Below are 27,112 nucleotides of genomic sequence, written 5' to 3' on the forward strand. Positions count from 1 at the left end.
AGCCTGCAATGAAAGGAAGGCTTTCTTTCCCATTGCTAAGAGGAACCAGGGCTGATGCTCTCCTATCACATTAATAACATCCTGTGCTGATTACTGGTGTCACACAGTAGCTTCCAGTACTGCCCACTCAGGTGCTTCATTTTGCTTGTGCTGCTACTCCGGACTGGCAAAATGCAGTAGATTTGAGGCAGCAAGGAAGCTTTAATTTAGAAAATTCTCTCTTACATGGAATTCTGCTAGGACCTATTTTAAGACTTGCATGGGTGTCTAAGGTGGTATGATGTGGCCCATTTCTCTGCCCTGCCTGGGATACCCGCATGGTTATGGTAGGAATGAGTCCCTGCTGCAGGCTTTCATGACTCTCTTGTAGCGAAAGGGAACTAGACGTTTTCTCTTTTGCTGAGCTCCCAGTGTTTCCATGCTCTCATTCACTGGAGCTGTTTGCATGTTTTCAGCAAATAATGCTTTATTACTGTCTTGGTGAAAGGAGGAAGGCAAAATTTAAAAAAAGAGAGAGACAGAGAGAGAGAACATCTTGTGAACCTGCTGTTCTCAGATCTCTCCGATAAGGACAGTTCCAAGTGCGTGAGAAGTTTCCTACTCCAAGATTTATTTACTTCTGAAAGAAAAGCCACCTTCATCTCATTATTTTATTTTCAATACCGGTTTTAATTTGGTGAGAAAATATCTTCCCCATAAAGAACCTATTCTGCCTCATTAACTCCTATAAAAAGCATCCCCCCCAAGCTTGAAATGTTAAAAGAAGCATAAATTAAGGCTAAGTTTGTTGTTTGCTGCTTTAATCAACAAACAACCTTAAAAGGGATCCACAAAAGCTTCTGTAAACTAAATTTATTAGTGAGCAGGAAAACAGGCCTTCAGCTGCAGCCTCCTCCCCTTCCCAGCCCCCTGAATTTGGAGGGGGGTGGGTTTTTGGAGTGACTGGTTTTGTTTACAGTGTGTTACTCTCTTAGGCAGGTTGTTGTGGTCCCATGGATCTCTGTCAGACTTTTGTGATGCAACTGAACTGAAGTGACTTGGGACAGAGTCTGTTAATTAGGTCTTCAAAGGTGCCTCCTTTTTTTCTCTGCTGTACAAATGTCCTTTTTTTCCCTCTTCTTTTCCCTAAATCTGCTTGTTAGTGGCTCAGAAGGAAAGAGGAGGTTTTTCACAGCAAGACAAAACTGCCATTCTATCTGCTTTCCTTTCACTTCTCCAGGATGCTAGAGGAAAAGTAGATACACATCTGTTTTCTGCCCTTTCCCTCGCCTTGATACGTTTAAGAAGTCTTCCTCTGTTTCCTCTTTATGCTATCATCATTATCATCATTTATAACATAGGGATATCTCCGCTCACAGAGTGGTGCTCACAGTGACTGCAGTACCAAGAACTGGAGAAAAGCTTAGGGACATAATCTAGAAAGTTTCAGTGCAGAGGGCAGGACAGTTGGATAAAAACATTAAGAATTAACTTTCCTGAGCCGGCACATGTGAATATGTAATTTCTTTCCGAATTCCCCGTGACGTAACAGTGAGCTTCTCTACAAACCTCTTGCATTCAGATTCATTTCAATCTTAAACTAATTTTTCACTGGTTTCATTTGGAGGAGCCACCATGAGAAAATTTAATAATGGATTTTGTTCATTGCTGCAGTGTTTGGACTTCCTTGCTTCTTAATTTTTTTCACAGCAATCTTAAGTTCAGTCTGAGATATGCAGTGTAAGAGAGATCCAAGAAAAATCACTTTTGTTCACTGGAAAAAATGGCATTGACCCATTAGAGACCGGTTTCTGATATTTATCTGAACACCTCCTCACCTTCCAGGAGTTAATTTGAATTGGAGGTGAGCCAAGATGGGGAGTTTCTCTAAACTTCTCCCAGCTTTATGGGCTTGGATTCAAGCAGTCCTGGCTCTGAGCAACTTGTGGTTCAGGTTTGCAAAATCGAAAGGCAACTGGGCATGTTTTGCAAAACCTGAACCTCCCCTGGAGTTTTGCTCTCCTCTGATTGATAGCCCTGGCTCCAGCCCCTCCTTGCTCTCGCTCTTCACGGTCTGTGGGTAGGTCAGCGTTGTAAACAACTCCTCAAAGGAAATGATCCTTCTTCAATGCAGCCCATGTCTTATTTCAAAAACTCATTTCCTCTGTCCATCCCACGCCTTCCCTTCCTCTACCAGCAAACGTGACAGGTCTCGCATTTCACACCAGCTGCCTGAGCAAATGCACCAACCAGTCCAAATATACTGTAGCCTGGCATCTGCATTGGCCAGCAAGCCAGCGATATAAATCACAAGCACAAGACAGTTTCCTTTTGGGGCATTTGATGTTGTCCTTTCATCCTTCGAAATAAGATCTTTTTTCCATTTCTGTGAACCAGCTGTAGCTCAGTTCTGTGTCCAGCAGTTCATGTTGCAAGAAACAAGAGGATGGGGAGGCAGAGGAGCACGGCATGATGGGGGGCCTGGGGATCCAGGGTTCTGTGCTTTTCCAATGCCATGCCGCTCTTCCAATGCCATCGCTGGGGCACGTGGGCATGCGGCGCTCCCTCGCCTCGCAGGAGACATCGCAGCTTTATTTAAACAGGAAGAAGGAAGTTTTCTCAGTTATCCAGTGCCCTGGGAGCACGCTGTTCATTGAGCGTGGCAGTACCTGGGATCCAGGCACCAGGGAGCATGGGGCCAGGGAGGTGGAGAACAGGAGCACCAGCTCCCACTGGCTCCGGCACTGTTGAGCATTGCTGCAATGCAGGGCACAGGTGCATCAGGGTGAATACAGCCTCCCAAAAAATGTACTCGGCACTCATGTTCTCTGTGATACCTGGGCTTTCTCACTCTGCCAGTTAGCCTATATCTTTCTTTAATTTGCTGCTGGTCCTCTGATGAGTCCCTTAATATCTATTTCCCTTTGGATTTTTTGCTGCTCATTTGGGCATTTGGAGGGGGTTTTGTGGCCACTAGAAAAAAGCAAAAGAGAAAAAAACTCCCAGATTAATAGTCTGAGTCCTTTGTTTCCCCACAGCACAGTCATTCCTGTCATCTCTGGTGAAATACATGGGGAAGGGGAGGTATGCAGAGTTATTCATGACATCAGATTGAAAAATGTGCTCGAGTGCTTTGCAGGTCTAGGGCAGTTGTACCCACTTAACCATGTACATGCATTGATCCTGCTAATATGCAATGGCCTCAGCTTGAGGAAATATGCTGTGTTTATTCTTCCGTCTCCATTACCAAGTCCATCAGTGACATGAACTGAAGCAGGTAATAGCTTGAAAGCCTCCATGACCCTTAGAAATGCCCCTAGTCTGCATTTGACAAGGTGTTCATCTGGTGTTGTGTGGTCTGCTGACCAGAATGCTTGATTTTATTTCAAAGTGGCCACTGACTGAACCAATTTATGGCACGGAAAGTGTGCTGCTGTAACCTGACCCTCAAATCGTCACGACCATAGGTCGATGCTCCCATTACCATCCAGAGCTCTAGTTGTGATGGCTCCTGCAACTGGCTTCCAACAATTATTTGCAAGAATGGTGCAAACATAGCCCTAGGGCGTCTTCATCTACTCCCAAAGGCAAAGACAGTAAATGCATGTCAAGATGGTGTGTGCACAAGTTTTTCTTAGGCTACCTCCCTCTGCTCCAGATCCAGCTGACAGGCTCCAGGGCTGATGACAGCAGTGTATACACTAGCTGTTCACTGTCATGTGGGAGCTAAAATGAAATTGCCTGCCTGCTTCTGATCTGACTCCCATCATTGCCAGGTGGGAAAGGGCAGTGAGAAGGGCAAGGTCTTCACTGCACCCGTTGAACACGTACTCATATCCATCTCTGCCATATTTCACTCAGCTTCTAATGCAAATTGCTACAGTTGGGAGAAACATGTCAGAAAGCCATCTGGGCACTGCAGAGTCCAGCTCAACTTTCTTCAGTTTTTCTTTTAAGTCAAAGGACATATGTTTTCAAAGGCAGAGAAATCATGCTTTGTTATACCTTTGAGAAATCATGCTTTGTTATATATATTCTTTCATTTGTTTGTATGGAAGGGCTTTTCTTTCTAGAAGAAGCACTGAAGGGCTCAGCATTTAGCCTGGTCCCTGCCAGAAAAAGGTATGCAGGTAGTTCAGTGGGAGCTGAGTGGTGCTGGAGAGGTGGCCCTGCTCTGCACGCTGGCCTGCAAGCCGACTGCCTTGTGACGCAGCAGCTGCTTAAGTACATACAGGACAGCATGCCACCCAGGGCTGCTCCAACCGAACCGTGAAAAATCACTTTTCCGTTGAAGCAGGATCAGGAGAGAATTGCACAAAGGCCAAAGTCCAATTTTCCAAGCTGGCACTTCACAGAAGGACCAGGTATCACCCGGCAAGATGTGAACATGGCTTTAGATGTGAGCAGAACGGGTTTAGCTGTGTAAGGCCAGTGAGGCATCCTAGCTAGGGCATTGCCACCACCACTCAGCAGAGCACTTGTCCAGTGATAGTACAGGGGGTCAGCACACTCCCCTACAGCCTGGTTGTATCCTGCAGGAGAATGGTCCATGCGTTCTAGAAAGATATTGCCGTCCAACCCAAAACAGAAGTAGCGTTGCTGATGTAGGAAAGACACAAGGTGAGCTGTGGACACTGAGCACCTCCTAGATGTGGCTGTCCGTCAGCCAGAGCTACCTGCAGCACCTCAGCTCCCCAGTGTGGATGTTTGCCTGACCCACGCCTATTTAGTCTAGAAGGAAAGCTGCGGTCATCGCTCCAGGGTGGTATGGCTGGAAGTTGTGTTGAATGTTCCCTTTTGTCAGCACTATGTGCTTGTTATGATCCCTCATAGTTAATTCCTGCTTGGACTAGCTGCCTGTCATCTGCCTCAGGGTGAGTACCTGTGCTATCATAAGTACATAATGCTTAAATAAATACTCCAAGGCTATGGGGAGCCTCAGGTTTATGCTACGGGTGGTAATTTTTTGTTGTTGTTTTTATCACAGAAGGACAAATGCTCATGAGCTTTTATGATTACATCCCAAAAAGGACTTTGTTTCATTGCCTGGTAACTTCTGAGAAACTGTTTACCACGCAGTATCTCTCAGAGTTGCTGGCCAAGATGCAAAGTACACTTGAAGTGTTTAAAATCTCAATAAAACCATCTAGAATCATTTCATGAAGCAAATTATTGTCCATCTGGCTCCTGATGGAATGATCCTGAATAGGTGGCGTACAGTCCATGTGCTGGTGTGGGAAAATACAGTGTTCCACGTAGCTTTCCAGTCAGAGAGAGAAATCACGCCCAGGAGAGGTGATAGCAAAAGTCACGCCTTTAACTGAATGATGTTTGCAAGCAGGAGCTCTGCTGGCAGCAGATAGCTGTGCGGGCTTGTGGATAAAGCGATCGGCTTTTTAGCTGGGCGATGGGTGTGTTTGGTTCAGATCAGAAAGGGACCCTTGCCTGGAAAGGGAACCGGAGGGCAGGCATCACCTGAGTAATCTTTCCTCATCATTACTACCAGGCTGTTTAATCCTGTTTCCAAAACCTGACTTTTCATGTCGTAAGATAGCAATTAGAGCTGTTTAAATTATTAACCCATTTTGATGGCGCATCCCCTTTGGCACGAGCACGGGAGGAGTATGTTGTTGTCCCCCAGTGGAAATCTGACTGTGATGGCCATGCTAACTATGTAGCATGCTCAAAGTCATCACAAACTGGGACTGTATCCAGGCGTGTGGTAGCACACTGGATTTTACAGAGACAAATATTCTTCATTAGGAAGCACAAGTGAAAAAAATACGGGAAATGGTACTTACTCTGCTGTGAGAATTGCCGCTTCATGATGGCTTTCATAATTAAGACTCACAGCTAATGCTTACTGCGTTTATAACGTCACCTCAAGTGTTTCTTCTGCATCTCACATGCTGGTTTATCACAGGCTCTGTGATTTATGCATCTTCTTAAACATTAAGCGTTTTAGGCTGGTGATTATGAGTTAGCAGACAGAGAAAGAGATGTCAGCATGAAAAGTAGCGCTGGCTGAACATAATTTAACCTGATAGAGATGCACCTGTGCAAAAGACCATTAAGACACTTCTATTATTTTTGGGGAGTAGAATATTTTAGTTCAAATAAGACCGACAGGAACCATTTTAGGCTAAGACAGAATAAGTTACTTATGAACTGGAATAAAACTATCCATGTAAACTTTTATGATAGCTTAACAGTGGTGAGTAAACGGCTTCAGGGAAGCCTCTTTCTTGTGAAGAGCACATTGGGGAGTGTTAATTCTTTCCCACTCGAATTAAGGGCACATCCGTTTTCCTCCCTCTATAAAATATTAATTTCTTCCTCCATAAAATAGGGATACTTTTGGATGGCCTTCAGACATTCCCGGATAAAAGATCCATTATGGGCCAGATACTCGTGAAGGGCAGCTTTTCCAGCATCTCCTTTGCTCACTTCTTTGCGGTCAAAAAGTATTTTCTTCCCTTCAGTGAATATGCATCATGTTCCCCCACAGACTTGCCATCTTCCTTCTGCACGGCCCTCTGGTGCTCCCAGCATCTTGCAGAGGAGTTTGAGTTAAGTGGTATTAAAGTCCGTAGTGTCAGGAGTGGGTCTTTATTCGCATCCGTGTGCAAATCCAAAGAACAAGGGTGAACGCAGAGTCACCTTTCGAGAGGAAACAGCTACCGGATAAAAACCCAGGAGTCCTAAAGGAAGATACAGGACAGAAAGAGAGAGAGGAAGGTGTTAGGCATGAAAAGGACAGGAAGATGGATGGCAAGTGGCAGGGAGGGAAAGCAGAAACTGATTTCATTTTACCTGCAAAATCTGTGAGCACTGGGAACGGGAAAGTGAAATCCTGCAGTCTTCAGCCAGGAGGACTTCCATGACATGAAGTCTAGCCACTTTAATTCCTAGATGTAAACCAGCTCAGCTCAGTAGTGGCACTGTGCTGGTTTTACACCAGCCAAGAACAGGGCATTAGAAGTACAAATTTCTGCTTTAAAACTTTAACTCCTTCCCCTGTAACACAAATAATTTCATGGCTTGAAAGGTTTTTTTCAGTTATTCACAGCAAATACGAGAAATGAGAAGGGTTTATTTATCTTGTCTCTGCCTGTCATCTTCCTTCATGAGATATAACAGTTCAGCTTCATGTAGCTTTTAAATTAATACAGCTCTTTTGCTGATTAAATGTCCTCTATGAAACAAACCTAGTAGGTGACAGCAGACACTGTTAAAGCCACCCCTTGCGTTAACATGGCTTGCAGTGGCTGATGAGACTCGCTCTTGAGGACTGCGATAGCATGGGATCAGCGTGCCATCAGAAGCACCCACAATGCAGCCCAGCGGCCTCCGATTTACAGAATGGTGGGACTGGACGTTTACAAGGACAGGTCAGGGAAAGGATGGCAGCGCTTTGGAGACAGCCCAGTTCTCCGAGGTCTGCGCACCATGACCGGACGGGAGCTCAGGCCGAGTTCACGCTGGTGGCACAGGCCCAGACGAGCCATGCAGGGAGGGAGAGCTCGGTACCCAGCCAATTTTTGCAGCGTGGGACTGCCGATTTTCAGCCCAGCCAGCCATCGGGGCCATAAAAAGCGCAAGGCAGCATGAGTCGGTCCCCCTTCACTGAGGACCGATGCACTTTTCGGCCGCATCTGGCTCAGGCCGTGGCAACCGGTGGCCAGGCCGTGCGGCTGCGGTAGGTTTCAGCGGCAAGATGCCGTGGGCAGAGCGGCGGGCTGCCCCTCGGCCTTGGATCCTCGCCCCAGCACCCCGCGCTGGCTGCTGAGGGGAGGCGGCGAGCCCCAGGAGGATCCCCGCCCCACCAGCCTGCAGCCTTCCTGCGGCCTCCCCCCCGGCCTCGCAAGGCCGCTTCTCCCCCGAGGCAACCCCGGGCCGGGCCGGCGGGGCGGTGCTGGGGGCGGGCTGCCCGCTGCGGCACCTGCCGGGGGCGGCCGGAGGAGCCGCCGCCGGGCTCCGGCGCCCTCGCCCGGCGCGGCTGTGAGCGCGGCGCCGCCGCCGCCGGGAGCTGCCGGCGCCCCGGGGCACGGTGAGCGAGACCGCTGCCGGGACCGGGGAGCAGCGGACTGGTGGCGGGGGACGCACGGCGGCGGCCGGGGTACGTGGGGAACGGGCTACGGGGCGGTGCATGACGGCCGGGGATGCGCGGGGACCCGGCTGCAGCGGGGGCGGTGGGTCGCGGCACGGCGGCCGGGGTGCTGCGGGCGGCGTGGCGGACGGAGACCGGGGTGCCCGGGGTGCGAGGGGGGGAACGATCTCCCGCTGCAAGGATAAGGGGAGCCGGCGGCGGGCAGGGCAGGGCGGGCTAACAAAGGGCGGCGGCCCCGGAGCCCGGCTGGCACCGGCGGAGCCGGCCCGGGGAGAGCGGTTGGGGGCGGCCGCCCCCTCCCGTTTCAGGTGCTGTCTTCTTCTTCGGGGTTTTTTTGGAGCCTCTGGATGCAGGGAGGGAAGAGGTGTAGGATCAGACCCCAGCGTGCCGCGCTTCCCTCTGCCCACACGTGAAAGCTCGTTATTCGGAGGGGTTCTGCAGGTGTGATTTAAACCCCATCTTTTTGCTCTGATTGCACGCACGCCTCTAGGACTACGGTGTGTGAAGGGCCCCTTTACAGTACTTTCTCTAGAGGAAATTGCTGGCCACCTGAACAGCAGGAGGTTTCTTGTTTGCGTGCGCCTCGTGCCTGCTGCATGTTTTAGTAAGTAGTGTAGTGTTCCTGGAGGTGGTTTTGCTGGCAGGCACCTTGCAATGAGATACTGGGACAGAAGCTGAGAAGTTTTATCACCTGGTTGGAATGACCCACAGACTCCTTAAAATGGCTAGGAACAGAATTATTTTCAAATGTAACATTATCAGCCAGCATCTTTCTTTGTAAATTTGGGAGGGCCGTGAGCCACAGACCTCATTTACCCATTTGCCTTCACTCCAACTTTCTCCTCAGTTTCTTCTGCCCAGAAAGTCCAGGGGTCTGTTTTTCTCATTCCCTGCTATAATGCCTTTTAAAGACTGACCTCTGCATGTTCTTCTGCCTATACCCAGCCTTAAATTTCCTATCTGTTCAGTGCTCCCTGCCCATTAGGTGACACCAGCAGCATACATTGAAGCATGTGCATTTTTCATCCTAAGCCGCAGTCGTGTTTTGCCATCTTTTGCCCAGCAAGCCAGGGGGGCGGGGGTGTGTGAATCTCAGCAGCCCAGTGTATTTTCTCAGCAGTGGAGGCCTGACTCAGGTCTTGGTGGGTGCTTGTCGAGATTTTCCTTTACTCCAGCAGGAGCAATGTTAGGGAAAAATCAATGCCCTAAAACTCCTTTAACTAAGAGAGGTGAAGTCCAGGCCAGCCTGCAATTTGGAGAGAGAGGGGGGCTCCTGCAGGCCCATAATATGGGGATTTAGAGGATTGAAAGCTAGTTGGCCCATATTGAATGGTGCTTGGCACCTGTGGTTCTTAAATCGAAGAGGGAAGTTCAGTTTGACTGAAATAAGGAATACTGTAATTTTTATGGGAAAGTTCAGGCTGACATTTAATAATCACAGAGGCTTTTCTTCCAGAGATCAGCAGGCCAGAAGTTTAGCTATAAAACTTTGCTAAGAAGCCAACAACTATGTACACAGTCAGCTCCAGCCTCCTTGGCATTGCTCTGCAGAGAGGGCTGCTACCGTGGCAGGTGGGAGTCTTGCCTCTGGGAGACCAGCAAGCTGTGATTCTGCAGCAGCCAAGAGCCTCGTCAAATGTCCCTGTTTTCAGTAGATGGCAAACAAGCAGACCCTGGATTTTTTGTGAGAAGAAAAGCAGTGTGATGTATAGCCCTTCTCCCTCTGCATAGTGGTCTAGCTCTTGGCAGCAATGAGAGAAAAGCTGTGCTCCTTGCAGTAGGATGCAGTTGGTGCCGGTGAGTGGATTGACTCCAGAAGGGTGCTGCGGGAACAGCAGTGATGGGGAAAACATCCTTTCTGCATTTGTTTAGTTACTTTAATGGTAAGCCCTCTGGGTGAGCATTTGTTCTTCACTGTGTTGTTTGCAGAGCATCTGGCACAGTGGGGCCTGGTCCGTTCCTGGGCTTCCTCACCTCAGTGGCAGTATAAGTAAATAAATAAGCAGGATATGACATCAAACTGAGTATTTTATAATGCTACTCTTCCCTAGCCCTGAGTGATTCCCACCAGAATTGCTAGCTTGGCTAACATTTGTTTAGACAAAGAGTTATCGTGATTGGCACTGGGTGTTTGGTAACCATGGCTCAGTGTCTGGCCTTTGGACATCCAGGTGAAGACTGCAGTAACTCTGCTGCTGGAAAGATGTTATGAGTGTAGGAGAAGGGGTGAAGGCTGAACCCTTGTTTGGAGGGTCTCGATGCAACAATGCCCACTCAATTTTAAACCTGGGTAGGCTGACTTGACCCTTTCAGCAGAACTGATGTGATGAGTTCTTGGTGCTCACAGTGGCAAGGTGGCTGACTTTAATGGACGTGGGAATAGAGAATGGCTTATTGTCAGCAGGATCAGGCCCACAGTAGCCACACTACTCACAGCCTATCAGATGCTCGAGTTGCTGGGAAGGAAAACCTGTTATGGACGTGGAAATGGAATGAAACCGATTTTTGCTAGCTGCAGACCTAGCCACAAATCCGTGACAGGTCAAACATTTGAAATTAAGTACTAATTTCCCTTTACAAATGCTTATTCATGAATGTCCCCAAGTGGAAGCTTATTTGTGCTCTGGATTCCTGTAAGAGTGCAGTTGGGAGTCTTGAGTCTTGCCACACAAAGACTACCTTTATATCACCGGGCATACAAGCAAGCTGCACAGTGGGGATAAAGCATATTGCCCTGAATGAACAATACATAGAGCTCAGCTAAACTCCTGTAAACCAGGGCAGAGACAATGACAGTGTTTCCCTAATTCTTGTACCAGTTTTAGACAAGCCCTGACTCCACTCCAAAAGTAGGATTTCACAGCCTCCTGCTGTCTCAGCCATCCTGTCTGACAGCCTCCGGGATGGCACCGTCCCTCATTTTGACAGTGGCAATCAAGCAGAGTGGGTCACCCTTCTCCTGTCACTGCGGCTGCCTCTCTCTTGTGGATGCAACAGGGATGTTCCCCAAGGGTCATCTGTCCTGTAGAAGAGACCGAGAAGGATGCACACTGTCGATTCGAGAAGGATGCACACTGTCGATTTGCATGCTTGTCTTCGCAAGCATTTCCCTTTTCTTGGCAAGTGCTGTGTTGAAAATAGATGATTCACTCCAAAGAACCCAGAGTTGCAAGAGGATATAAATATCAAAAACTTTGTGATACCTAAGTGGAAAGAGACACATAAGAAAAGACTGTGTATGTTTGAAAGTGATGATTTAGGGGGGTTGTTACCAAGTTTAATTTGAGTGAAAAGCTTGGCTAACTGTTATGTGATGCACGGGTGCCTGTATTCAGATGCGAGCCATTTCTCTAATCCTTTACATTCTAGTTGCACCAGTGCTTGAAGTAGTGGCACTGTTCTCTGGGTTTAAAGAAACATGAAGAATTTCAGTCATCAGTTGTTCTTGATGGAAGAGGGTTGGGTGGTTTTTTTGATGTAGCAGTAACTGCTGTATCAGCTCAGTTCTAGTGGTAGGGAGAAGGATCAGAAGGGTAAATTTGTGCCTTTGGAAGAGGAATCTGATGAAAATGAAACCAGCCCACTTCACCCTGATTAGATTTCATCATGTTGTGACTTCAGAATGCCTTCAGCATCCTGGCAACAGGGCAAAGATTTGAGAAACGTCCAAAAGTTAAAAGGACACAGTGTATCTGTTTTTTTAAAAAAACTCATCTTTACTATTCTTTCAGCAACCTAAAACGGCATTGAAGAAAAGTATTCGGGCAGACAATAAAAATAGCCAGGCCAAGCGCTCTCCAGCAGTGACCTGATCCCGTCTCGTGTGTTACGGAGGGCACAGATTCCTTTGCAGTTACAAACAGGCTCCAGGCTGGAGACAGACTCCATTTCAGACTAATTTAAGTAAAGTACGTGATGATAACTGATGGCCAGTGCACAGTACAGTTATAGTGGGGACAGGGCCCCAGATGGGCCGCATCCTAATCATGCTATGGCAGCTTAAATTTCCCTGGATAGATGGGAGCAAATATGTGCTGTAAGGCATGGCTCTAAGAACTAAGCTACTGCCGTGATGGAAAGATCAATCCTGGAGTATATTTGTCTTAATATTTTGTTTTCCCATCTAGGCAGGGAGAAGGAAACCATATTGTTATGCAGCTCACGAGTTCTTTTTAAGCGGATTTCCCAACAATTTGTCTATTAAGGGTATGTATTGGTCCTGGCCGTTGCAGGCAGATTATTAGATCCCAGGTGCAGAGGATAAGGAATGGGGCAGCAAGCATTAAAGAGAAACAAGAAAATGCAGGGGTAAAAGAAGGCTGAGCAACAACATATAAACAAAACCAAAATTTTGCCTGTGTCTCAAGCGAGGGGCAAATATAATCCACATATCTTCACTGAGCTACATCAATTGAAAGACCTGGCACCATCATTGTGTTTTACCCAGCGTGAACTTGTTTTTGTGATGAGGTGCAGAGGAAAGCTGGGTCTGTTTCTGGGCTCTGGCACAGGCATCTTCAGCAGGGTCGTCTGGCAGAAGCTAAGCTGGACTGGTTCACTTCCTTGGTTTGCTGTGCAGCTGCACGAATGGTGCTGTTAGCACACTCGACAAGACGGTGTATACCACCACCAAGGGGCAGGAATGATCCGCAGGGAGAAGGAGAAGCTGCAATACTTGAAGTGGCTCTTGTAGCCAAGGAGTTTGCCTTGTGAAATCATTGTTTTATTTGTTTGTCTTCCTGTGCAGTCATCTTTTGCCTGGAAGCTCTCTTACACCATGCTGATTTGAGTGCTTAATGCACTGCAGTCCAGACCTCAGGATGGTGCTGCTCTGTGTCAGCGAAGACAGCAGTTAAGCCAGAAAAGCCTGTCCGGACCAGAGAGAGGAGTGTGTTGAGAGGTAGACTGAAAGGAAAAGATTTTATGGGGCTCGGTGGGTTTCTTGTGAAGGATGCCAAACCTTCAGACTGGAAACTGTGGGCTATCACTGTGCAAAGCAAAAAAGGAGCTTAGTTTCTAAGTGGCTAATGAGTTTACTACCTTGTTTCTGTCAAGGGTTTTGCAGAGGTGATGCTGATTAATGTCATGTCCTTTCCCCAAGGCTATCCCCTTCCTCTTCCATCTCACCAGGCTCAGTCTGACACCATTTATTAGGCTACTTGTCCCTGATTCGTGAGAAATAAATATAGACACTGATGGCTTCTTAATAGGATTTGGGTTTGCTGTTCACTCTGTGAAAGAGTTTGGCACTTGTGTCTCAAATGATAATTTGTGTTTGGGACTGGCTCCACCGAGACTTAATTTTGGAGGTGGGTTTTTTTTCAGTGAGGATGGTCACAGCATGTCCTGTGGACAAGGAGAGACTGAGACTGGGGATATGTATTGCTCCCCTTTTTCCTATTGACATGCAGAGCAGAGATTTCCAGACTGTGACTACAGATCACCGCATGTCCCTAGCAAAGATGCAGCTTCTTTTAAGAGGGTGCTGGTGTTCACAGTGGTGAATAATAATTTTTCACATGAGCTGTCTTTCATTAACTTGTAAATGGCTGCCTTCTGCTTAGCTGTGAAAGACCTCAAGTCAGACTGCCAGTTGGCACTGCAGTGCGTGGTCATCTCCTCCATAGTGTCTTAATCTGCTTGGAGCTGCTCTAAGGAAAAGTAGTCCATACTGTTTCAGAGTGGGTTTGGGTGGATTTTTAAGATGTGTCTTAAGTGACTTCTGAGGAAAGCCCCATTAAAGGCTGATAGGCATTTAGGCTAAGTGGGGTGTTCTGGGTTTCCCAAGAGCTGTGAAAGGTTCTTTATCTACAGAGGAGTAGCACCTTCATGTTCCTGGGAACCCAGCAGGATTTGAGATATTTCCCTGGTAATCAAAACCATATGGTGATCTGTAGTGTAATGTCTCTTAACTGTTCCTGGAGGTGCTTTGCCCCATTGGTACTCAAGGACAGCATCACCAGGGAAGACCCTGACATCATCCAGGTGAGTGTGTGAGCATCCCCTGGCCTCTGCAGATGCTAATCCAGCCCTGCAGTGCACGCAGTAGAACATCTGAACTCCCAACTTCAGATCTTACTTTGAGCCCGAGGAATGATTTGGGTATTGACTCAGGATCGTCGGACCAAAACACAGTAGACAAGGTGATGGGGAAGAGTTTTCCTGTTGGCAGGGCACACGGAAGAGCTCCCACACGTAGGGCTGTGTACAAGAAAGATGCTCATAGTATCCTTTCAGCAGGAGGATGGCAGAGGTCTATTTATGCTCCTAAATGGCCTGAAATTTCTACATTCCCCAGTCCTGTGGTTGAAAGAAAAATGTTCATGACTCTTTACTCTTAGCAGTTGTTCACATATCAATGATGATGTTACTAATCCTGTTTCTAATGCAGGCTGTATAAGACTTCGTCATGTAGAGAGAGATAAGTTAACTATTTACTTAGCTGTGCCATGCAAAGACAGGCGGCATCCCACCAGGGGCTGAGACCTGGCTGCTGGCAACTGCAAAGGTTTTTGTGGCTCCGGTGTTTGTCTCTCATCCATCTCTGCTTGGTGCTAATCATGAGACTCGAGCCCACTTGTCTTTTCCACCCTTACAATGCTTCCCCAGCCTGCTGAAACTGGAATAATTGCTTTATTGTCGCTTACAGTCCTCCCTATTCTTCACCTCCCTCCTGCTTCTTTTTTAAAACCAGCTGCTTTGTGCACGTCCCCCAAGCCTACCCCTCACCGCTGGCGGCAGGAATGTGCGGTGGGGCCGCCTTGCCTGCACCGCTGGCACCGGGCTCGGGGTGGCCGGCCCCCCACCGCCCCACACTCCAGCTGGCTTCACAGGGCAGGGGTAGGTGGCGGGCCCTTGCCTTTGTTGGTGGAGCCACAGGTGCTGGGGGCCTCCGTTGCTGCCGGGAGGGAGTGGAGTTGGGAAGGCCGGTTCCTCCTTTGAGGTGGTTTGTGTGAGCACAGTGGGGATGCACTGGGGCATAGCACCAGGCGAGAAGGGCCAAGGGTTCCTCTCTCATCTGATGTGTCTTGTCATGGCTGCAGTCCTCATCCTTTTCCAAACTCTTGTCAGATAGCTCTCATCTCTGCTGGACTGGCAGATGCTAAAAATAATTTGAGTGACAAACAGATATTTATTTATTTTTTAGCTTAGCAGCCAGCATGTCTGTATCTTGCCTTGCGCACTCTCATCAGAAGTCAAAGAATCACAAAATGCTCAGAGGGCAGAGCCTTAGCTTGCGCACACTGTTGTAACTCGAATGGCTTCGCTTCCATGGGCTGTGCTGCCCACATTGATTTATAGCTGCGTTTATAGCTGAAGTTAGAAAAAAACTGTGATAGCAGTGCTGCAGGGGGACAGTAACCACAGCAAACTCACTGAACTTTTTAAAAATATAAATGCAAGGAGTTGATCAGCCAGACTGCAACTCTGCTGTATTCAGCAGGCTTTTGTTTGCTCTGTGCTTATATCCCACTCTGTGGACTCTGTACGTACCTGAAAAGCTCAAGTCTTTCTGCTGTTGCCAGGCTATTTTTGTGCCCTCCCTGGACCAGTATATTGGTTTTCCACTGGACTTGTCCAGTTAACATGGTGCAGTGGAGGTATGATGAACCAACGGCAGCATTTCTTGCCTCAGGGGTAGACGGAAAACTAATAGGCATAGCTGCGTCCTGTAGTAACCATCTTTTTCTCTTTGCTTTTCTATACTACAGTCCCTGAGAGCTACAGGTGTCTGAACTCTGTGCAAAATGATACTGCAGGTGCTGCAGAGATTGTGTTTTGCAAAGCAGCTGGCCAAATCCTTATCTCCTTACTCAATCTATACTCATTTCTCACCTGAGCGAATCTTCTGCTGAAGTCCTGAGGAAGTAAATGGATGCTGTGTTGAGCAAAGGATTCAGGAATTTGTCTGGGAAGAGGTGGGTGAGTGGGATGGAGAAGCAGCTCATAAGATGTAGCTCATATTCTGGGGATTAGGCATTGCTACACCCGTCAAGGTGATTTAGGCCTGTAAAATGCACTCCACCCCTCAAGTTACTACAATTAAAATCTGGCATACCAGGAAACACTGCAAAATAATCAGGTTAGAGAGCAGAGAGACAACTCAGCTGCAGACCTGAGTTGGTTCTTGTTGCTGAACATCCACCATGCCTGTGACAAATGTGAATATGAGGCTTTCTTCTGCCCCTTCTGAATAGATGCTCTGGTTGTCTCTTGCTCAGTACCAACCACTGAGACCAGTTTTTCAAAAATAGCTGAGTTACTATTCCAGCACTTCAGTAACATCCATATTTTCAAAGGAGAGCTGATAGGGTAAAAGTTCAGGATGTGTTCCTTAAAGTGCAATGTGTATGCAAGCCAGGAAGAGAGATCCAGCTGTGCTGGTGGAATAGATTAATGTCCTCGCTTGCTGATCAGTGCCAGAGATCTCATCCATCTGCCACTGGAATGGTTCATGTAAGCACTCCCTTAATCTTTAGCTTTAAATCATTTAAATTGTTGGTCTGAACTGACCTAGTTTGGTTTGCCTTTAACATATTAGGCAGTGCTCACGCAAACCGCTGCACCAGCAGATCAAGTCTGGCTCCAGCTGCTACATGCTGTTGGAAAAGGTTCCCGGTGAGGGCTAGTCTTGCCTTTCAGGTCTCGGGTCTGCACCCCATGGCCAGGTCCCAGGTGGGACACGTCTTGCCTGACATTCAGACCTCTCCTTAGGACGGCCCTTTTGTATCTGGAAAACATCACTGTTCTGAAGGGTGAGTGTAAAAACAGTAATCCTGGGAAAATATCTTCTGCTTATTGAATCTCTCTCTGTGAACATAACTATTTTTTCAGCATAGAGGGCTTGTAGTCTTTTCCCATGGAATCATTTTAATTCTTTAATCCTAAGGTGGAAACCAGTCCTTATTTTATATGAGTATGACTTTTGCTTCCTTCTTATGGCTGCCTTTCTTCATAGGAGCTGCAGTTATTTTCTGTCATTTACACTTGTCCTTTAGAGCTGGTTTGTGCTTTGTTTTGTGTTATGTAAGAAGAGTTAAATGTTGTAATTTATACAAAATTACTTTTGATCAGCATGGTTCAGTGTTGGGGTACCCCAGAACCTGTAAGGATAACGTTACTATTTTACCTGTGTGCGGTAGTCATGGTCCTTAAAGGGACAGAGGTGTTAATGATCCTTCTGCTTGTGTGAGCTCTGCAGTACATCATCTTCATTTCAGGCACCTCTGACTAACAGATCTGAGCACTTCTGCACCTCAGAGAGAGTTGATCACAGTCCTTTATGGCCAGGTCTGAAAGATTATTCCTAGTGGCCTCCTGGTCCTGAACAGCCCGTGAAGGGGGGTGATGCTCTGATTCCCCAGGCAAATCCCACAGCATCCCCAAAGGCCGGTGTGACTTGATGTCTCTGAAAAAAACTCAAAGGGGTTTTCAGTAATGGTCAAGAGCAAGTCTATAGATAGTCCTGTTAGTCCTGGGGTAGAATAGAATGACAATGTCGTTCCTCTGTATTTTTACTTTTGTTTTAACACAATAAGTAGGTAGACCTGTTTTCTAAGGAGGTTAAAACTTTCTGAGTACAAGGTGCAGGAAAGCAATTTCATTTACAAGTAGAGTCAGGGTGCAGGGCGGATTGCAGTCCGCTCTTTTGTGATGGTACCATTTGACAGACCAAGACAGTCGTAACCTCTCAAGTCTCACCTCCTGAGAAGAAGAGATCTCCCCTGAGCAGGCAGGGTGCTGCTGAAGTCGGTGCTAATTTACACCAGCTGAAAATGAGAGTCCTTTACTTCCATTGAACTACATCCCTAATTTCTACTTTACAGAATTAAGCCACAATCCCAGAAAGGTTTGGGCCAGAGCTGCGCAGAGCACGCTTTACCCCTGTGGGAACACCAGTAGGCTGAAAAGGCTCCTGAGCTTGATGGGTAGAGCAAAATCATGGCCAGCGACAAACCCACCTTGTGCACAGACAACCACAGCAGTAAAAGCCTAGATATGCGCAGCGTTGGTGCTGCAGTGCTGGGCACTTGGAATTATTATAGGAATAGTTATTTCTATAATAAAACAAATGACCTTTTATTATATATCAAGTGTGTACAATCCAGGAATTGTGGACTCCAGTGCCTGAACAGGCAGGCTCTCTGGGTGGTACTGTGGCACAAACAGTAAGCTATAATTGAGTATAACCGTAAAATTCTATTACCAAAAGCCAGGAATTGACTAGGGATAAAAGCTAATTTCTCAGCCCTACAGGTTCTTCCTTCCAGCTAGGGTCCAGGTCTTTTTGGCAGGGCCATGCAGAGAACCATGCACTCTGACAGCTGGCTCAGCAGCACAAGAAAGGACTCTGGTCTTCAGGGCCGTGTGCCCAGCTGCCTGCCTGCACGCTGAATTCACACGCGCTGTCTGAGGGCGAACTACTCATGCAAAGCAGGGGAAGGCCCACATTTCAAAAAGCGTTGATTTAGGGTGTCTTTAGAAGGGTGGCAGTCTCTGGGGTTGAGGTCTGGGTGCAGTGGAATGCCTATTGTCAAACCTAAAGACTGAAGTGAAATGCTACATATTGTGGACCCAAATGCAGCTGGCACAAACCAAAAATGTGCATGTGAGTGCCTTTCTAAGTACCCAGTAATCCTCCAGGGCAAAACGAGGATTAGATCTCTCTCACAGTCAAAGAGGGAGTTCATTTTCTCAAAGATCCCTCGGCCAATACCAAATTCAGTGAGGAACCCAAATGAATGCGAATACTCCTTTCAGATCTCTGCTTGCAAACAGGTATGGCACCGAAGCAGCTTGTTTGTGCGTTTGTGTGGGTCTGTGCAAACACAGCGCGGCCAGATTGTGGGATTGAGGTCAGGTCAAATAAAACCCATCCATTTTCAGAGAAAATGGAAAGCCAGAAAAACATCGGACAAGTAGGACTAGACGGTATTGCACAGTCAAAATGCGGTCTCCTTTCTCCAGACTTTTTCTTGGTGGACCTGAAGGTCAGCACTCATTGAAGTTGTTTAAGTTGCAGTTGCGTATGTGAAGAGCCCTCCTAGAAGGAAAGCTGCAAGTCTGAATTAATTCCAAGTGACTTCTTGGCCTCTGTGTTTCTTTGCCCTGAAATACCGAGTGCTCAGCATGACCATGTATGAGCCATGAGATTGAAAGTGATGGGTGCTTGAATGTGAGGTGTATCCATCTGAAGTTTGCCATCCCAAGACAGCTTCGTAATTTCTTATCCTTTTAATTTGCCTTCAAGCAATGGCCTGTGTGTTTAGAAAAGCACAAGCTGCCTTTGCACTGTTCCTGGAAAATTTCTTCTTTTCTCTTTTGGTGATTGGCTTATGGCACGAAGATCAGCTCTAGTAATCCTGTCTTAACAGATATCAGCATGGATATGCCCGTGATGTGTACAGAAAAAAAAGTATTAAATAGTCCTGTTTCTTAGAAGCAGCAGCCAGCATCGCTCTGAATGGGTTTGGGTTGTGTGGTGTTTTTTCCCTGAGTTTTACTGACCCATCTGAATCCAAGGTGTGGATATTATTGTTTCTACCTGAGTCTTGGATCTTGCTGCAGAACTCTGGGAAGAAGACCTACTTTGGTCCCAAGATTCATGTGCTCCATGAGCCTTACTGAGATTTCAAAACCTGTCTTGCTCTGCGTTAGGATGAAAAAGTCCTTCCAGCTGTTTTCACAGGTGGAGCCTGTTGCATTTTGAGGTGTCGATGAAACGGCCTTGAATTCTTTATCTGCCTTATTAGACTGTGGACTTGAACCTGGCTCTTCCCCATCTCGAGTGAGTGTCCTAAGGGGCAGGCTAGAGATTTTACCCAGGAACTGAGAGACTTTTCCCAGCAAAAGTTTTAGTCCACACTGCATGCTCTCCAAGGAGAAGTTTCAGTTCAATTTACAAGAATTTTTCTGAGGAAAAAATGTTTTGTCCTCGTATGTCCAGCCAGGTCCTGGCTCTTAGTCTGGCTTGGGGGTCCTGTGAGCACAGACTAAGGAATCCGTGCAGATATTGCTGCTGCCAGGTAAGAGCCACATGTGCTCTGTCCAGGAGAGGACCTGGGCCTTTGTGCTGTGACACACAGAGCACTTCCACTTCAGCTAAAGGAGATTCTGTGAGCATGACAGATATGTGGATTAGGGACTATTTCTGGACCAGCCACAGGAGGTAACAAAATAAGAAATACGTAAGCAATCCAGTCTTTTCACTTCAGGCAGAGCAGGAGGATCTGCAAAGCAGCATGCCCGCTGGCGAGTGCAAGGTTGGTGCCTGGGATGAGCATGGTCTCTCTCCCCTTCTGCAGCCCTGCCTGGGGGAGCCGTCTCCTTAACAGCATGGAGGAGGCAGGAAGGCTTGCTGTTTGCCAAGAGATGGGGGATTGTTGTGGAGGCGACGTTTTCATTCACAAGAGACATAATTCCAGTTCATCAGCTGCTGAGAGCTTGCCCATCACCTGCGGGATGAGGATAGCCATAGGTGAAGCTGCCGAACTCTCTTTATGTCACTTTGCTGAGCTAGGAATCTCAGGATGCCCTGTGACATTGTGTCACATGTCACATGAGGATAAACCAGCAGCCTTAATGCCTTCGTCTCCCTCCTTGCAGAGTTGTCAGAGCCCAGTTCCGCTTTGTTGCTGCTTCTCCTTATTTTTGTGTCTGTGCTGTGCTGTTGGCTGTTTCTGTAGTGGAGGAGGGTTGCCTCTTACCTTCCGATTTAAGACCAAGGGAGAAAATATCAGGAAATGCCTACAAATTGCTGTAGAACTTGGAAGATGAGTTCCTTGCTTTAATCTCAATTTCAGAAGCGTCAGTGTGTGAGCAGTTATTTTTCTAGGAAAGCTTTTAATTCTGATAGTGGTTATAAACACTCCTGTCGATCCTGAATGATTTAAAAATCAGAATTTAAGCTCCATCCTCTCTTCTAGGAATAACACTGGGCTTAGAAGTAATGAGACATTAAAAATTGCTAAACCTATTAACATTTGATCCTCTGGGACTTAGGTCTTCTATTACCATGGCAGCAAACCTGGCATTAGTTTAAAATAAGTAATCGTGACTCCAAGAGGTGGAACCATTAGAAAAATACCCATTTTGAAAAATTAAAAAAAAAAAACTTTAATAATTTTTAAGCATAGTTCCCGGGTGCTGTTTATGGATGATCTCAGCCATATCCTAGACTCATACCTGGAACTACAGACAGCTAAGCAGAAAAGCAGAGTATAGGATGGTAGTGCAGACAGAAGTGTAAGGCTGATGTGCTGGAAAAAAAATGCTGTGTGCAGACAAAACTTCACAAGTTTGGTTTTGTACAGCTTCCCTGTGTACAATCTCTCTCCTCTTTGGGAATTGTAGCCAGGCAGCTGAGCTCACACCACAGCGTTTCCTCAATGAGAGCAATGATTTATGCTACTTCCATTACTCAGGGAACTATTTCTATGAAACATGGAGTTTAATTCATTGAGAACAGTATCTCTGCAGACCCTGGCTGAAATTGGTCAGCTGGTTCAGACATAAGTGTTGGGAGATCTGCTGGGCAGAGGCACGCACGCCCACTAATTATTGTCTAGGCTTGATTTAGGAAACCAATCTGTACTGGAATGTGAAGATTATAAATAAGGATAAGGAAGACTGAAGAAAGTGAGAAAGAAGACCCAAAAGCCCAAAAGGTTAAGATTAATGGTATGAAACATTTCAAGTATGCAGGTAACGGGAGGTCAGCGCAGGAGACAGATAAGGCGGCCAGAGTAGGTCAGAGTCGTCTACGGTCAGAAGCAAAGGATCTCCCTAAAACAGCGAATTAGTTCTGTGGGGATTGTGGAGGCTTGGCAAGGACATGAGACATTGGATGGCAGCAACAGGCAAACGAGTCTTGTAGGGAGTTGATTAATATAAAATAAGGCCACCCACGCTTTGTTGAAGAGCTCTGAAGAGGGTGGTAAAAAATAAGGAAACATTTTGCAGATGTTCACTTCAGAAAAGGCAGCGCTGGCTGTGCAGAGGAGATACTGCTGCGTGGATCAAGAGGCACTGCCTCTTCCTCTTGGTGGCTGGTGCCCTCTGCACAAGGCAGAGGCAACCAAGCTGTGGGGCAATGAAACTTCTCAGGAGCAGGCTTTTCTTAAAAAAAGGCTTAAATCTGTAGTACTATATTCTTTCACTGTTTGTCGAGCAAGCATCAAGAAAAAATCATAACTAGCCATATTTTTAGATGACAGCAAAGCTAAGCAGGGTGTCTTTGTACAGCTACTCATTAGCATGTATGGTATTAAATACCAAAGGCACCATGGAAGCAGCAAGTATAAATAACAATTCATAATTAAACATGAACTTTGCAGAAAAGGAAAGATTTCAGAGGCAGCTGCCAGCCTCAGGTGGGAGGTAAAGGAGTTTTAAATAGACTATGCGAGGTTTCCTGTCTCCCACTTGCGAGCTTTAGAAACAACATGATAACAAAAAGAACAACTGCAGGCCACTCCTTGCCAAGGATACTTTTTAGCTATGCAATTGTGAGGCACTTTGCGACATCCTGAAATAAAGTGCAGCCCCGAACTCAAAGAGCATCCCAGCAGGCTGGGTGCTGTTGCAGAGAGCCATCACGCCGTGCCGTCCTGGGGGCAGCTCGAGCTTTAGGAGAACGGTCGCTCTAAGGAAAAGGCGTGAGTGGTGACAGTCAAGACGCAAGGTAGGCCCTCAATGTCTTTGCACTAGGGTGGCTGTTTCTACGTTACCATTGAAGAAGTATCTTTGCAGAGATTAGCACGCTCCTGGTTGTTAGACTGAGATGCCTTAGAAAACGATTTAGAAATGTCTTTAAAAAATCTTCAGGGATAAGCAGTCAGGTCGCTTGACTGAGTGTGAGGCAGAAAGCTGCAAGGGGAGGAAAGGTGCTGGGTTTCTGGGTCCTGTTTGGGGGCTGTCTCCACCTCTGCAGCTGCAGCCCAGATGCTGGCCTCAGGTATTTTCCGTGCTCAGCCAGCTGTGCTCTTGCCAGTGGTACCCCTGCATGGGTATCGTCCTCTCTTGCAAAGCACTCAGCAGTGGCCACTGCTGAAGAGCTGCTGTGCTCTGTCCCTGGTGTGTGTGTGTGCTTCGCTGGTGGAAGGATCCTCATCTCTTGTGTTCCCCACTGGGCTTGATTAATAGTGTTATTTATAGACTGGCTGATTAGTTTTCAATGTCTTATTGAGCCCACCATTCCACACAGAGCTCAGTAATTATAGTTTTTTAAGAGTCTCGGGAAAAACTCCGTTGCATTTCCTTCTTGCCCCCGAACAACAACTCCAGAGCCCATGCAGACACTAATTAACGTTTCTTTGTCTCTGTGAGGTAAACCCTAAAGTTATGCATGCTGGCAAGCACGGGTTTCTCACTGTGGGAGGGGGAACACCCAAGCTGCTTACCCTCCCGCTGCTTGTAGCTGCTGATTGTGAGGGTCGGATCTGTGTGGATCCTTGTGGGAACAGCTTGGAAGTAACTTACTCAGAAAGCTCTGCTTGCAGCAGGTTTTAGAGTCCGTGTTGTCTCTTGCTTTCTTCACATGTTTCAAAAGCTGTTCTTAAAAAAAAAAAAGTCACTAAGTGCTGAAAGATCACCAGGCTGTGCTGACTGGGAAGCTGTAGGCACTTATTCCTTTATATCAGTTTCTCAGGCTGCTGATTACTCTTTTTAATGTATTTGGCACAGGGGCAATTTCCAAGTCCTAAATATTGTTACTGGCTACTTTGGAGATAGCTGACCGGAGAGAAGACATGAGCAGCTTTACTCACTGCAGGCGGACAGCTATCGTGTAGCCTGGGAGAGCCAGTCTGCTATTTACGAAACAAATAGGGAAGTTATGACTGAGCACTGCCAGAGGTGTGTTAGGAAAGTTCATTGCTGATCCAAGGCGTCTCCTATGAACATGGCAAAGATCTTCTACTGTGTCAGTACCTCCTATCAAACAGGTTAAAACAGCACTCTGAGGATTGTCTCAAAGAAATCGCCTTGACTTTGTACGTGTTTCAGTGTTGTGATGAGAGTTATAACGCCTTGGCAGTTGGCGGCACTTTGGGACATCCAGATGCCTTTTCCAGAAGGGCTCAGCACCTGCATTGCTCCTCAAAATCGGCAGGAGCTACAGGCATCAGCACCTCTGCAAATAAGGCTGCTAGGCCAGCCCCCACTAGTGACCCCCCGGTTCTGACTCATGCAAGGGTTACCCCGAATTTGAGGTATGGTCACAGCCAAGGGCCTCTTCTCCCCTGTAAACTAAGGTAATGTCAGTTAAACTGTATCTTCTCTTCATGGCTCCATTAGCAAACCGAGGAGGTGTAAGGGATGGTAGTTCCCTGTGTGGGAAATGAGGCCTGAGTAGGGAGGTCAGGATTTGCTCTGGAGTTAAGACAAGTGCCTCTGCTGAGATCCTTTCCCCTCTAATGGGATCCTGCCACAACGCTGTCAGCGAGACACCTCGTTAGGCTTCAGCATGATACACAGCAGCGTTGCCATGAATTTGAGCTGTGCTTAAACGCTCCCATGGGCTTTGTGGGGCTCCTTATCACAGAAATCTCTCAGGGGCAGAGTTGTAGGGGCAGAAGTGCAGTTCTTTGTGGCTGGAACCATCTCGCCAGTGTTTCCATCCAAAGCCTTAAAGAGAGAACTTTGTCCTCTAAACGCTACAGCTGGAAATACATTTTGCTTATGAAATTGTATACCTATTTGTATTTATAAATTGTTTATGTACAGTCTTTTAAATCCTTGTCTGTAGCAGGCCTTCTGGCCTTTCTCTATCTTGCAGTGAAATTTCCTCTAAAAATTAGTAATTTTTCCTGGTAAACTTGGTAAGCAAAGAGAATCGGAGCAGTTAATGGTACTGGCACTTCACAGGGCTGCAGTAAAGGAGGTTGTGCTGCTGGTATAGAGCAAAGTTGGTGCAGGAGCAGGGAGGGGGATCTTTCTAGTTTGGTGAGAGACTTGACATGGTCTCGAAGGAGAGGGGTGGCAGAGACAAAGCAGAACGGGGTTTGGCACATGGAAAGAAAAGGCAGCTAAGGCAGGATTTGGGGTAAAATTTGGATGAAGATAAGCAGGGCGAGCAAAAAGGCCGTTCCAGACCAGTCGCTTTCTCTAATCTAGGTGAAAGTGCTGCTGCGCTTCCCTGGTATATCTCATCCGCAATGTGAGGCTTAACATTCCTGCCTGGCACGTGGGGGCTTGGGGAGGGAGCGTGGGGGAGGACCGAGCTGGACACAAAGACGGCTGGCCTCTCACCGGAATGGCATCCAAGCCATCTCAGCTATCCAAAGCCCCAGATGCCGGCATGTGCACTCAGCCTGCAGCCCGCTAAGCACACAACAAGAGGCAATTACAGCACACCTCAGGCCACGGCCTTCTGCGGGCCAAGGGAGGCATGGAGGGGGTCCTTTCAGATGCGCTTTTATTCAGCGTGGAGGTTCCTTGAGCAAGCAGAAATTTCAAATCTCTCCCGTGTTTCAGTGCTAAAAATGGGAGCAAGTGGGAATACTGGATTGTTTCATGCTCTCCTGTGCCTCAGGGAAGGAAGGAGCTGAAGTGATTGTTATACGATGTTTGTGTGACTTCTGCATCCGTGTGATGAAGCAGGGTAAATATTTGTTTGCTAACTTTGTGGAAATATCAGTAGAGGGGGGGATAGGCTTCTCTTTCGTGCTCTCACTGTGTGGACCTTTCTCTTAGCTTTTCTCTTGTGTGTTCAGAGCATTCCCTGAGCTCTTGTAAGGTGGTTACATGTGGAAAGGGCATATCCCACAGTGGAACCCCTGAACTCCACACTTAGGGATTTAGAGTCCCAAAATGCATATGTAGGATAATGAATTTTGTGCCGTGGATGCTGCAGCTGATCTCACTCCTGTGTGCCGAGAAGCAGTGCTGCAGTATTGTGCAGCTCCTCCAAAACAGTTGTGAGAGCCACTTGCAGGGGCTGAGCACTGCCTAGGTATAAAGGAGAGCAAAATCTCGCTCTTATAGGCTGCCTGGGCAACAACATAGAGAAGAAAATGGATACACATGGCTTTCTGTGACATTTTCTTTGCACTTTTAAAAAACTAGACTGATGCCCCTGCCTTGCCCCCTGGGTCTGTGTATTGCCTTCTTTCCTAAAATCCTTATTAAATTGGGATTCAAGGGCTGAGTTTTTGGTGTGTCAGTGTTTACATGGCCTTGGTTTCTTTTGACAGGGACACACATGCAGCAAAGGGATGTACTGACCTGCCTCCCAACCCACTCAGTCTGAACTGCGTGACCACTGACTTTCAGCCCAGCAAAACCACATGGTCAGGAGGAGTTAAGTTACGGCTGAAGACCAGGTTAGAATGCGTGTATCAGTGTCCCTATCTGCTGTGTGTGTTTTGTGGCTGCTGTTCCTCGAGAGTGGCTGGCAAACTCCACTTCCCTCTTGTGGGAGTGAGGGCAGCAGTAATGCTGGAGTGGAACAGCATGCATCCCCAGCGTCTGCGGTGTTAGGCAGTGGAAGAGGTCCAGGACAGATCCTTAACCTCATGCCCACCTTTTCCCAAAGCTTCCTTGCCCTCAGCACAGTGCCAGGGAAATGAATTCACCATTTTGGGCCTTGAGTCAAGCATCAACATTGCTGGATGTCAGTAACACCTACATAGGGCTGCATATAAAATAGTTACTGCTTTGGCTGCCAATACGCCTGGGGGTGACTCACTGAGAAGGAGTCTGGGAAGAGGTGTCCTTTCTCCTCAAAAGCTTTTGTTAGCGGTGGTAAAGATCATCAGAGATGCTGGATCAAAATACCTTCACAGAAGTGATGTAAGCCTGCTGTGGCTCCCCAGCACTAGGTGTCTGCCTTTCCAAAATCACTTGGCTTCTTCAGAGTCTGTGAGTTTCAGAGGTAGTTTGGCAATCATGACAACGCTGCTGAATGCCTATCTGCATTTTTAAATGATTAAATGTCTTCAGAAGTCAGTTTCCTGAATTGCTCTGGATCGGCCAGTGTTGTAGCAGAGCCTGATCTCCTTCTTTTGTCTGTGCAGTTTAGGA

At 47.2% G+C, this 27,112-nt stretch overlaps 1 protein-coding gene across 14 annotated transcripts in view; it reads left to right on the top strand.

The window, feature by feature from the left end:
* The window catches only part of SHROOM3 (shroom family member 3), a 107,371-nt gene that overhangs the window by 47,750 nt on the left and 32,509 nt on the right, over positions 1-27,112 (top strand). For 2 of the 14 annotated variants that reach the window (XM_049814816.1, XM_049814814.1), the window contains exons 1-2: positions 19,995-20,567; positions 26,284-26,412. The exons of 1 other annotated variant lie outside the window; for it this stretch is intronic. Coding sequence is in view for 2 of the 13 variants with exons in the window: in XM_049814812.1 (XP_049670769.1) it covers positions 26,261-26,412 (152 nt within the window). In the remaining 11 variants the exon portion in view is untranslated. Of the gene's footprint in view, positions 1-7,941; positions 8,030-16,681; positions 16,846-19,994; positions 20,568-24,152; positions 26,413-27,112 lie in introns of those variants that run through there. 11 more of the 14 variants (XM_049814822.1, XM_049814823.1, XM_049814824.1 and 8 more) reach the window with 10 other exon arrangements.

The sequence above is a fragment of the Accipiter gentilis genome, chromosome 12 (genome assembly GCF_929443795.1).
Source record: "Accipiter gentilis chromosome 12, bAccGen1.1, whole genome shotgun sequence".
Classification (NCBI taxonomy): domain Eukaryota; kingdom Metazoa; phylum Chordata; class Aves; order Accipitriformes; family Accipitridae; genus Astur; species Astur gentilis.